The 12,777-nt window shown below is 51.4% G+C and overlaps 1 protein-coding gene across 1 annotated transcript in view; it reads left to right on the plus strand.

Moving 5' to 3' along the window:
- Nucleotides 1–774: 774 nt before the first annotated feature.
- LOC140464259 (epithelial sodium channel subunit gamma-like) overlaps nt 775–12,777 on the plus strand; it is a 39,962-nt gene continuing 27,959 nt past the window's right edge. Inside the window, exons 1-2 of the mRNA XM_072559093.1 lie at nt 775–865; nt 6,084–6,422. Of these exons, the coding sequence (XP_072415194.1) occupies nt 6,103–6,422 (320 nt within the window). The 5' untranslated portion in view covers nt 775–865; nt 6,084–6,102. The remainder of the gene's footprint in view (nt 866–6,083; nt 6,423–12,777) is intronic.

Below are 12,777 nucleotides of genomic sequence, written 5' to 3' on the forward strand. Positions count from 1 at the left end.
AATAGCTTGGTTTATTCTATTTCATCTTAACTTAATTTGAAAAATAAATTTCTGTTTTACTGTTATAACTAAATCTGCAGTATTGTGTACTTTTGTTTCATTAAAGTACCACCCTTGTTAAATTAAGAAAACCAGTATATGATCTATCAAGCCAATTTCAATCCAGGATCTAACTTATCCACTAATAACACCAGCTGGCATCATAACAGTAATAGATCTCATTCAGTTATAATGTGTTTCACCCCCAGCACAATATGGCTATCCAGGATGCTTAAAACCTTATCCTCCCACAAATCTAGCAGTCAGATCAACACCTATGCAGACTGAGCATTGAGTACTCCCACTTCTACGTTGGTGCATTTTATGCCTGTTTTACATTAAAAAGACAGGTACAACCTGGACTCTTTACTGTTCCCTGAAGTGGTAGAACGAGTCCCTCAATTGTATCACCAATCTCTTTTAGCAGTTAAGGTTGGCTAATAAATGCTCACTTTGCAATGGTTCCTATTCCCTTATAAATCTGTTGCTTTATATTTTCTGCTATATTCTCATTTCTTCAACTGATGATTAGTTTGGTCTCCCAGCTTTCTTCAATTTATTGATGTGCCCTGTACAAAGGGCCCAGTTCGTTTGTATGTAGAATAAGTGTTGTTAGGTCATTGACCAGGGTTTGTACCAGAAGGTGTCACTCTGAGTCCTGGAACAGTCTCTTCAGCTGGGGGTGGGTCTCTACAGCAAGAACTGGCAGTCAAATCAGACTGTCCAAATTGACAAACCACAAACACACACAGCCTCAGGATTCTGCATTCCCAGCTTCCAGGATTCACCTTAAACAACTGCTCTGTTTCTCTCACACCTCAAACAGGTATGTTCAAGTTTTTCTTTGTGTGAATAATCCCCAGTTATACAGTAATGTAATCCGTCATAAAGCTAAGTATCGTTAAGTAGATAATCTAAATAAAATCTCATTGGAGTGTTGATTTAAATATCTTTTTAATGTTAACTATCATGTTTGATTGAAATTGTTTCCCTACACCCTCATTACACCCGAACCTTTTAAAGTGGATTTTAATGAGATTGCTATGAGACAGGGCATTTTCTGGTAAGTTGTACAATTTGTTTTAATGTTTTGAGTCTCATTGTGTTCCTTGTTTAAGTGGCAACCCTAAACAAGCTTAGGTAAAAATGCACTTCAAATATCTTTCAGTTGTGAGAGGGAGTACTAAATCCCCCAAATCCTTTAGAAAGTTGGAGTTAGTGAGTCCTCACTTACTAATTCCCTGTGTTGCTGGTAAGTACAACTCGAGTCACTTCAAAAGAGACAAATCTTTTTTTAAAAAAATTAAAGTCTGTGTTTATGTACAAATATCTATCTTCCATTAAAGGAGTTCATAACTGTTTTCAATTTTAACTGCAATTACCTTCTCTATCTACACTCCCCCAACCTACACCCCTACTCCCACCCTACTCTGATCACAACACTGTCAGAACTGATTTATTTCATGTGCCCCAAAGTATAGGTCATATTTATGAATTGTACTTGGTTGTACATTCTCCAAGCCCAGGACCAGAGCAGGAAGACTGGCTTTTCTCTTCAATGTGAGCATTATTATCCAGTTGCTGGCTGTAACTCGAAAAATAGCTGACAGACTTGAGCCTGAGACAGCTACTTGACTATAGGGGTCGTGCTCATTATTTTTGAGGTCAGACACACATTTTATAATTTAACTGATTTCACTCATCAGTGACCTCAATAATTTCAACCTCAAACTATTCCTTTCTCCCCCTGGCAAGTTGGATTAAAACTGGATTTACAATGTCCTTGCTATTTATTTTCCATTTAAGCAAAGCAATGGGGTGTGGATGCATTTCTATTACAAAGATACAAAATAGAAATAGAAGTAAACCATTCTGCCCCTTAAGCCATTTCATCATTCAGCAACATTCGTTCTGTGGGTGTTTAGAATTCCACATTCCCTTAAAAACCTTTTATTTCCTGCCTAACAAGGGTCGACACACCTCCATCTGAAGAATATTGAATGACGCCACTTCTATTGCATTCAGAGGTAGAGACTCCCATCACCCAATGATCTGAGAGGGAGAAAACAAATCTGCTCATCTCTGTCCTGAAAGGGAAACCCCCAATTTTGAAACAGTGCCCCCTATTTCTGGGCTGATCCACAAGAAGAAACATTCTTCCCATGTTGACCTTGTCAAGACCATTTAAGTTTATCACTTCAACCAAGTCACCCCCTGACTCTCTGGAGCTCCAGAGGAAACATGCCCAGCCTGTCCAACCTTCCCCATAAGCTTACCCGCTCACTCCAGGTATCAGTCTGGTAAAGTTCCTTTGAATCCGTTCAAAGATGTTTAATCCTTCTTAAATAAGGAGACTAAAATTGCACACGGTGTTCAAGGTGTGGACTCACAAATGCCCCCATTCTTGGGGAGAGGCTATGGGGTGGAGAGATTTGGGATATGTTGGAGGACAGAGGGAAGAACCAGGAAAGATGGCATAAGGGAGAAGTGGGAAAAAGGAGTGGGGGAGAAGATGGAAAGATGGATGAGTTACAGATGGGAGATGGGGCATGTGGGAGAGGGATGAGAGCAAAGGCATGGAAAAAGGGAGATGGATGTGAGGCATGAAGAGGATGGGAGGGAAGCATAGGATAGATGAGAAGGTATGGAAGGGCTGCCAGGGGAGATGAAGAGGACAGGGCACAACAGTGTTGCCAGGGTTGGAAGGTTTGAGCTATAGGGAGAGGCTGAATAGGCTAGGACTATTTTCCCTGGAGTGTCGGACACTGGAGGGTGACCTTATAGAAATTTATAAAATTATGAGGGGCATGGATAGGGTGAATATGCAAGGCCTTCCCTCCAAGATAGGGAAGTCCAAAACTAGACAACATGTGTTTAGGGTGAGAGGGGAAAGATTTAACAGGGACCTATGTGGCAACTTTTCATGTAGAGAGTGGTGCGTGTATGGAATGATTTGTCAGAGGTAATGGTGGAGGTTGGTTCAATTACAACATTTAAAAGGCATCTGTATGGGTATATGAATAGGAAGGGTTTGGAGCGAGATGGGCCAAATGCTGGCAAATGGGACTAGATTAATTTAGGATATCTGGTTAGCATGGACGAGTCGGACCGAAGGGCAGGGATAGGCAATTATGATGGGATTAGGCAAGATATGGGATGCATAGGATGAGGGAGGAAACTGCAAGGGATAGACACACTTGAAATGTGGAACTTATTCAAGGAACAGCTACTGCAGGTCCTTGATAAGTATTTATCTATCAGGCAGGGCAGTAGTTGTCGAGAGAGAGAGAGCCATGGTTTACTAAAGAAGTTGAAGCTCTTGACAAGAGGAAGAAGAAGGCTTATGTGAGATGAGGTGTGAAGGCTCAGTTAGAGGCTTGAGAGTTATAAGTTAGCCAGAAAAGATCTAAAGAGAGGTCTAAGAAGAGCCAGGAGGGGACATGAGAAGTTGTTGGCAGATAGGATCAAGCAAAATCCTAAGGCCTTCTATTGGTACATTAGGAATAAAAGGATGAGTAGAGTAAAATTCAAGCCAATCAAAGATAGCAGTGGGAAGTTGTGTGTGAAATCTGAGGACATAGGGGAAGCACTTAATGAATACTTTTCATCAGTATTCACATTAGAAAAGGGCAATGTTAGTGAGAATACAGAGATAGAGGCTACAAGATTAGGGATTACAGTTGACAATGATGAGGTTTTAGCAATTTGGAAGATCTGAAAATAGATAAGATCCCTGGGCCGGATGGGATTTATCCTCAGATTCCCTGGGAAGCCAGGGAGGAGATTGCAGAGCCTTTGGCTTTGATCTTTATGTCGTCATTGTCGACAGGAGTAGTGTCAGAAGACTGGAAGACAGCAAATGTTCCCTTGTTTAAGAAGGGGAGTCAGGACAACCCTGATAATTATAGGCCAGTGAGCCTTACTTCAGTTGTGGATAAGGTGTCGGAAAAGATTATAAGGGAAAGTATTTATAATCATCTGGAAAAGAATAATTTGATTAGAGATAGTCAACAGGGTTTTGTGAAGGGTAGATTGTGCTTAACTAACTAACCTTATTGAGCTTTTTGAGAAGGTGACAAAACAGGTGGATGAAGGTAAAGTGATTGATGGGGTGTATATGGACTTCAGTAAGGCATTTGATAAGGTTCCACATGGTAGGCTATTGCACAAAATATGGAATTTCGAGATTGAAGGTGATGTAGTGAATTTGATCAGAAATTGGCTAGCTGAAAGAATACAGAGGGTGGTGGTTGATGGGAAATGTTCATCCTGGAACAGTTACCAGTGGTGTGCTGCAAGGATCTGTTTTGGGGCCACTGCTGTTTGTCATTTTTATAAATGATCTGGATGTGGGTGTAGAAGGATGGGTTAGTAAATTTACAGATGACACTAAGGTAGGCAGAATTGTGGATAGTGCCGAAGGATGTTGTGGGTTACAGAGGGACATAGATAAGATGCAGATCTGGGCAGAGAAGTGGCAAATGGAGTTTAATGTGGAAAAGTGTGAGGTAGTTCACTTCGGAAGAAATACGGAAGAACCTTGATTATCCGAATGAGATGGACAGGCACTATTTTGTTTGGATAATTGATTATTCGGTTAATCGATTAAATGCCTTTCCTCTGGGGCTTGGAGTTTTTAAAGTCTACTCCCCGTTCAGGAGATGAGACAACAGCACACCACGCTCGAGCCCCCGCCCCCTGCCCGACCCCCAACCCCGTCCAACACCGCCCCACACCCCATCCAACACCGCCCACCCACACACCCCCAACCCAGTCCAACACTGCTCCCACCTACTACCCCGTGTGCCCCTTGTCCACCCCTGCCCCCTCTCCAGGGCAGCCAGACTGGACACCAACAACAAGCAGACTGCTGCTGCCTTCGTGGGGTAAACCTCCAAATAGCACACACACAACGTTTTACTGCAACGTTTTGACAGGTTCCACCTTTACCCTGTACAGGACAATGTTGGAGAGATTATATGGGGGTGGGGGTGGGGGTGGGTTTAGGGTACACCCCTCTGTAGAACTCCAGGGAAAGTATGGGGAGAGAGAGAGGGCGGAAGGTCAGTCATTTGGAGACAGTGCCTGTTTAATCACTGTAAACAAAAAGACGTGATCACTGTTAAAAAAACGTCTTTGATGTAACATTTTTATCGAGACCTCAAGATCTCCTTCAGATAATTTGATATTCGGATAATTGATATTCAAATAATTGAGGTTCCTCTGTTTCAGGAATGCAGGGTACTGGGCTAATGGTAAAATTCTTATCAGTATACATGGCAGAGAGATCTTAGTGTCCAGGTGCATAAATCCCTGAAAGTTGCCACCCAGGTTGATAGGGTTGTTAAGAAGGCATATGGTGTGTTGGCATTTATTGGTAGAGGGATTGAGTTTTGAAGCCTCAAGGTCATGCTTCAGCTGTACAAGACACTGGTAAGGCACACCTGGAGTACTGCATGCAGTTCTTGTCACCACATTATAGGAAGGATGTGGAAGCTTTAGAAAGGGTTCAGAAGAGATTTGCTAGGGTGTTTCCTGGTATGAAGGAAGGTCTTATAAGGAAAGGCTGAGGGAACTGAGGCTGTTTTCACTGAAGAGGAGAGGTTGAGAGGCGACTTAATCAAGACATACAAGATAATCAGAGGGTTAGATTGGGTGGACGGTGAGAGCCTTTTTCCTCAGATGGTGAAGATTAACACAAGGAGACATAACTTTAAATTGAGGGGTGATAGATTTAGGACAGATATCAGGGGTAGTTTCTTTACTCAGAGAGTAGTAGGGACTTGGAATGACCTGCCTGAAACAGTAGTAGGCTCGCCAATGTTAAGGGCATTTAAATGGCATTGGACATATATATGAATAATAATGGAACGGTGTAGGTTAGATGGGCATCAGATTAATTTCACAGGTTGGTGCAACATCGAGGGCTGAAGGGCCTGTACTGCACTGTAGCATTCTATGTTCTATGTCTGCTTCTGTGCTGTGAAGCTCTATGTCTCTAAATGGTCATGTCAAGTTTCTATGAAACCTCTTCCTGTGTCAAGGACCCACAGCAGAAATACCATGGAATCAGGGAGAAAGCGACTGAAAGAGAAGATCAAAGAGAAGCTGCCGGTGACAGGACCACAGGCAGCAAGCATCTTTGAGTTGCTGCGATGGTACTGCTACCACACCAACACCCACGGCTGCCGCAGGATTGTGGTATCGCAAGGCCGTCTGCGGAGGGCAGCTTGGATGATTCTGACATTGAGTGCGGTGGGCATCATCATCTGGCAGTGTGCCTTACTCATCATTTCTTACTACACTGCCTCTGTCACCATCACTGTCCAATTTCAGGAAATCACCTTCCCAGCTGTTACCATCTGCAACATGAACCCATACAGGTCAGTATTTATGATCCATAATCTGCAGGTCATCAATTCTCAATCTTCAGCCTTTCACTAACTCCACACTCTCTGTGGATCCCAGCATCTGTCTAACCTCCCATTTATGTAGCATCTTTCTCAATCTCAGGACCACCCAAAAGTGGTTTATATGCATTGAACTATATTGGAAATGGTGTCATTTGTGTAGGAAATGCAATAGCTAATTTGGAACACAGCATGCTCCTAAAAATAATGAGGAATTGATAGGTAATATGCTTCAGTGGCATTGATCGAGGAATAAATTTAGCCACAAAAGTGAGAGAAGCCCCTTCTTCATCTCCAAACTAATAGAATGTGACCTTTACATCTGCTTGAGAGAGTCAACAGGCCACAGGTGTAATAATTCATTCAATAACATTTCTGGACAGATAATGTGAGCAATTAGTGACTGAGAGGTCAATTTATAGATTTTAGTGTTAATACTTTTAAAAGCGAAATAAATAAATTTATTTGGGAAAACAATAATATGGAATACAGTATCTGGGTAGTTTTATATTAGTCATGTAGTGAATGCAACAGAACTTTGTAGGAATAAGTGATTTTGTACCTATGGTTCCTAAAGCTTTTCATCAACAGGGTTTCCCTCAGTTCATTTTTTTCTTTTGTTTCCTCTTACCCCCACACTACCGCCTAACTGTGGTAGTGCTTATCTTTTTCCCCAGCACCCATGTTGTGTGCGTGTGTGTAGGTGTGAGACACAGTGAGAGGCACACAAGGTGCACAAATCTTTATTCAAATTGCCACCACCAGGAAGATAGGAAAACACCCGAGTGGCCAGTGACAAACAGTGCCCTTCGCATCAAAGGACAATACTGCGTGACCCTCCGTACATTTTTTTTAAAGCAATGGCCTTCACAAAGAGGCCCTTTTTAACCCCCACACTACCGCCTAACTGCAGTAGTGCTTTTTTTTTGGTGCCAGTGCCTATGGGGTGTGCGTGTGTGTGTGCACACGCGCGCAGGTGTGAGACACAGTGAGAGACACAAAGTGCACAAATCTTTATTCAATTTCCACCAGCAGGAAGATAGGAAAAAACGCGAGTGGCCAGTGACAAGCACACTGTGATCAGTGAAGGGGAGGGTAGGGATTAAATCAAAATAGAGTTGGAGGGGGAAAATAATGCACTCCACTCCCTGAACAACTCCAGGGTGTTGGTGAAGACCATGTGCTCCTTCTCCAAGGACACACGGGCCCTAACGCAACCACGGAAGAGGGGCAAGTAGTTGGCCCTAACGACCCCCTCCACTGCCCGCTGCCTGGACCTATTTATGGCCAGTTTGGTCAGGCCCAGGAGCAGACCCACGAGGAGGTCTTCAGACCTGCCCTCCCTCCTGCGTACCGGGTGCCCGAAGATCAGGAGCGTGAGACAGAAGTGCAACCAAAAGCAGAGGAGGTTTTTGAGAAAAATCAAAAAAAAAGAGAGTGCAAACGGCCACACCCAATATACAGATGGTCCACGGACTCCACAGCACCACAGAACAAGCCATTGGGCTAGGAGTCAGAGAACCACCGCAATCTGCGGTTGCAGGGGACTGCTGCGTGCAGCACCCTCCACCCCAGATCCCCGAGAAAAAGGGGGAGGACTCCCGCGTAGAGAGCCCTCCACTGGGGATCTCCACCGCCTGGTGGCAAATGGGCACGCCAAGGCGTGTCCGGACGGTGGATGAGGGAAAAGAGGTGGACGGTGTGCAGCAGCAGTCGATACAGGGCCTTCCTTTTTATATCCTTAAAAGACACAAAATTAAAATTCCGGAGGCGGCTCAGGTTGTGGGGCACAGGCTCCCGCGGGAAGTACGGGACCTTGGGGCCAATGTGAAATTCCGTCCAGGCAGGGGTGAGCGCGGACGGGATCCCACCGCACACCTGAGCGTCCTCCAACTGGTGCACTACGTCGGGTCCGAGCACCGCCGTTTTAAGGCGTCGGATGGCGGTGGCCACGTACCGGACGTCTACCACTGCCCTGCTCGCTATGTCCTGCGGCAGAGTCCAGCCCAGGCCCCCGGCACCCAGCACGTCCCCGATCCTGGTCGCCCTCGCTGCCACGGCCCTCACCTCCGACAGCCACTCGAACCCGCGAGTACGGAGGTGCGGATTCCTGAGCAACGGCTCCCTGACGACAGCCGCTACTCCAGCCGGAGGGTAGGCACGACGCGATTCGACCATGTTCCAGACAGTGATCAGGTCCTGGTAAAAGACAGGCAGCACCTTGAGGTCGACCTCCAAACCGTCACGGTCGACGAACAGGAGCTGCGTGTCGTAGTTGAGGTTACGCACCTGGCGGAAAAAATACGTCGCCAGGGCGCACCACCTAGGAGGAGGCTCGCGTAAAGGTATCGCCGCAAGGTCTGAAGGCGGAACGTCGCGACCTGGGTGCGGACGCACACCAGCGACTGACCGCCCTCCTCGATAGGGAGACTCAGAACCTGCGCGGCGACCCAGTGCATCTTTTTGTCCCAGAAGAAGTCGACCAACGTTCTCTGGATGTCAGCGACAAAGCCAGGAGGAGGGACCAAAGTGACCAGCCGGTACCACAGCATGGCGGCCACCAGCTGGTTTATGACCAGCACTCGACTCCTGTAAGATAGCACTCGGAGCAGTCCTGTCCAGCGGCCTAGGCGAGCCGAGACTTTGGCCTCCAGCTCCTGCCAGTTGGCCGGCCAGGATTCCTCAGCCGGGCTGAGGTAGACCCCCAGGTAGAGGAGATGGGTGGTACTCCAGCTGAACCCCCGTAACTTCTCCGGCAGAGAGTCCACCTGCCACGGACCGACCAGTAGTCCGGAACACTTGGCCCAGTTGATCCTGGCGGAAGACGCCGCCGAGTACACGGCCTGGCACTCGCGCATCCTCCCCAGGTCAGCCGGGTCGGTGAAAGTGAGGAGCACGTCGTCGGCGTAGGCCGAGAGGACCACCCCCGTGCCCGCGCCGCGCAGAACCAGCCCCGACAACCTCCTCCGCAAGAGGCGCAGGAAAGGCTCCACGCACAGGGAATACAGCTGGCCGGACAGGGGGCAGCCTTGACGCACTCCTCTCCCGAAGCGAAGGGGCGCCGTCAGGGACCCGTTAACTTTAACCAGACACTCTGCGGCGGCGTACAAAAGTCGGATCCGGGCGACGAACCGCGTCCCGAACCCGAACGCCCGCAGAGTCCCGAGCAGGTACTCGTGATCGACCCTGTCGAGCGCCTTCTCCTGGTCGAGAGACAGGAAGGCGCTCGGCAGACCAGCCCGTCGACAGAAATGGATCAGGTCCCGGACCAGGTGGACGTTGTCGTGTATCCTCCGGCCCGGGACCGTGTAGGACTGGTCCGGGTGAATCATGTGGGCCAGCACGGAAGCCAGGCGAGAAGACAACACCCTGGCGAAGATTTTGTAATCCGTGCTGAGGAGGGAGACCGGACGCCAGTTCTTCAAAGAACGAAGGTCCCCCTTCTTCGGCAGCAGGACGATGACCGCCCTGCGCCAAGAAAGGGGCAGCTGTCCGGCATTTAGACACTCCCCCAGGACCTGTGCGTAGTCGTTCCCCAGGACGTCCCAGAACGCCCTGAAGAACTCCACAGTCAGCCCGTCCAGCCCCGGGGTTTTGCCCCTCGAGAGCCGGTCGAGGGCGCCGGTCAGCTCCTCTAAAGTGACGGGAGCGTCGAGCCTTCCGGCGTCCTCCGGGCCGAGCTGCGGCAGGTCCTCCCACAGAACTCTGCGAGCGTCCTCGCTGGACGGATCCGGAGAGAACAGAGCCGTGTAATAGTTTCGGACGTGGGCCCTGACGCCCTCCGGATCCGAGACGAGGGACCCGTCGTCGGCCAGCAGCACAAGGAGCTGCTGACGGGTGCCGCGCCTTTTTTCCAGCGAGTAGAAGAAGGGGGAGCCGCGGTCCAGGTCCTGGAGGAGCTGGATCCGCGACCTCACGTACGCGCCCCGAGCCCCGACGAGCTGCAGGTCCCGGAGCGCGGCCTTCTTCTCTTCGTACACCCCGCGCAGGGCCGGGTCCGCGTCGGGCTGACCGAGGCGTGACTCCAGGTCGAGCATCTCCCTCTCCAACTCCACGATCCTGGATTTCCGCCTCTTGGTCGACCCCCTCGCGTACTCCTGACAGAAGACGCGGACGTGAGCCTTGCCCACGTCCCACCATAGCCTCAGGGAGGGGAAGCTTCCCCGCTTCCTTCTCCAGCCGGCCCAGAAACGACGAAACGAGTCCCGGAACCGCTCGTCCTCCAGCAGCAGGTTGTTAAAGTGCCAGTACGCGGAGCCGAGCCTGGCGCCGAACGGAAGGAGTTCCGCCCACACCAGGTGATGGTCCGTGCACGACACCTGCCGCGTGGAGGCCTTCGGAAAACAGGAGGCGTACGCCCGCGAAACGTACAGGCGGTCGATTCTGGACGCTCCGACCCCAGGCCTCACGAAGGTGAAGGCGATGGAGTCGGGATGGAGAGTCCGCCAGACGTCCACCAGGTCGAAGGACTTGACCAAGTCCCCCAACCTCTTCCCCGACGCACAGCCAGTGCGGGCACCGCCGTGGTCCCTGCCCTCGAGGACGCAGTTAAAATCTCCCCCGAGGACGACGCACTGGTTCTCATCGATGGAAGCGAGATGAGCGGACAGTTCTTGGAAGAAGCTCGCTTGCCTCGGCCCGGCCAGGGGAGCGTATACGTTCACCAAGTGAAGCACCGCGCCCCCCAGCCGAACCGTCAGGTGAAGCAAACGGCCTGGCACCGGCTCCCTGACCCCCAAGATCTCCGGCTGAAAATGCGGGGCCAACAGGATAGCCACCTGCCAGATCTGCGGGTGAGGTAACTCATGTAGACCCCCCCTCGCCACTCCAGGAGCCAGGTGGCTTCGTCTCCCGGGGTAGTGTGGGTTTCTTGCAGGAAGCACACCGCATACCTCCCGTCCCGAAGGACCGAGGGGGTCTGGAATCTGCGCTGTGACTCCCTGCTGCCGTTGATGTTGAGGCTGGCTATAGTCGTCTCCATGTCGGAAGCGTTGTGCTACCACCACCAGTACAGTTTAAAAACAAATACAATTACTGGGAGGACGAGGGAGGGGCGCAGGAGTCCCTCGCCCTCACCAGGAGTGCCCCCAGGAAGTTCCTGACTCGCTTTCGCTCGTTGACGTCGAGCCCAGGCGCCTGGCGAGCAGCGTGGGCCGACCAATAAACTTTTTCAAAAGAGCTCCAGCGGTCGAGCGCCAGTTGGGCTCTATCCCGGCGACCTCGAGTTTCCTCGACAAATTCCCGGAGTTCCTCGAGGGGGATGAGGGGGGAGATCGGCGGGGGGCACCTGGGACTCAAAAATGTCACTGCAGACAGAGTCCGCGTCGTCCCCGGTGTCCGCCACCGATCCCGAACCCTCCTCCTGGAGGTCGCCCTCGGTCGCCGACCCCTCTCCCACCGAGAGGATGGGGGCTGGTCCGGCGCCGCCAACCGGCCTCGAACCCCCGGCGACCCCACCCCCAGGGTCACCGGCGGTACCTTCCTCGGCGCACCCTGTCCCGGAACGCCCCGAGTTCGGGTCGTCGGGCGGCAGAGGCTCGGGGCCCCGCTCCTCTCCCGACACCGGGACGTCTGGCTCCTCGTGGAAAAGATCGTCCCCCAGGAAAAGGTCATCCCCCAGGGCCAAGGCCCCCGGAAAAACAGTCTGGGAGGGAGGAGCGGGGATAACACCTACCGCCGCTCGGCGACCCAGTAAAGGGGCCCTCGTCGTTGTTATTGGGCAGGTCAGGCCGCGGTGCAGGATCGTTGTGGGGTCCCTTGGGCCCGTCCCCTGGAGAGGGGCAGCGCCGCCGGCGCGCTGCAGGACTGTCTCTCCCCTCCAAGGGCCAGCCCCTCTTCCCCAGAAAGACAGGGGGGGATTTATGGGCCTTTCCCTCCCCGCCCGCCTTGGTGGTCATGGGGCCTGAGGCCCCTCCCCCCAGCCTTTCCCGGAATATGATTGGCTGGGGGAAGGCAGGGGGCATGGCCCGGGTGGGGAGGGTCAGCTGTGTCACTTCCTGCCCCGCCCCTGGTTTATCAGGTGATGGCAGGCGGGGCAGGGGCCCAGTTCCCTCTCCGGGGCCCGGAGACACGGTCGCTGCGGGAGATTGGGCAGCGGTGGTCCCCCCCCCCAGGTTAGTGCCAGGGTGGGGCGGGGCTCGGGCTCGGGCTCGGGGTCCCCGGGGCCAGGTGTTGCAGTGCCTGGGGCAGGCGTCGCAGCCCCAGGGGTTTCTCCATCGGGGTGGGGGGTAGATGTGGGGTCAGGGTCAGGTACGGGTTCGGGGGTTTGGGGGTCAGGGTTCCCGCGCCGGGGCGACGCTGGCACGGCCGCAAGGGCATTGTCGTGCCG

This window comes from Chiloscyllium punctatum, chromosome 40 (genome assembly GCF_047496795.1).
Source record: "Chiloscyllium punctatum isolate Juve2018m chromosome 40, sChiPun1.3, whole genome shotgun sequence".
Classification (NCBI taxonomy): Eukaryota; Metazoa; Chordata; class Chondrichthyes; order Orectolobiformes; family Hemiscylliidae; genus Chiloscyllium; species Chiloscyllium punctatum.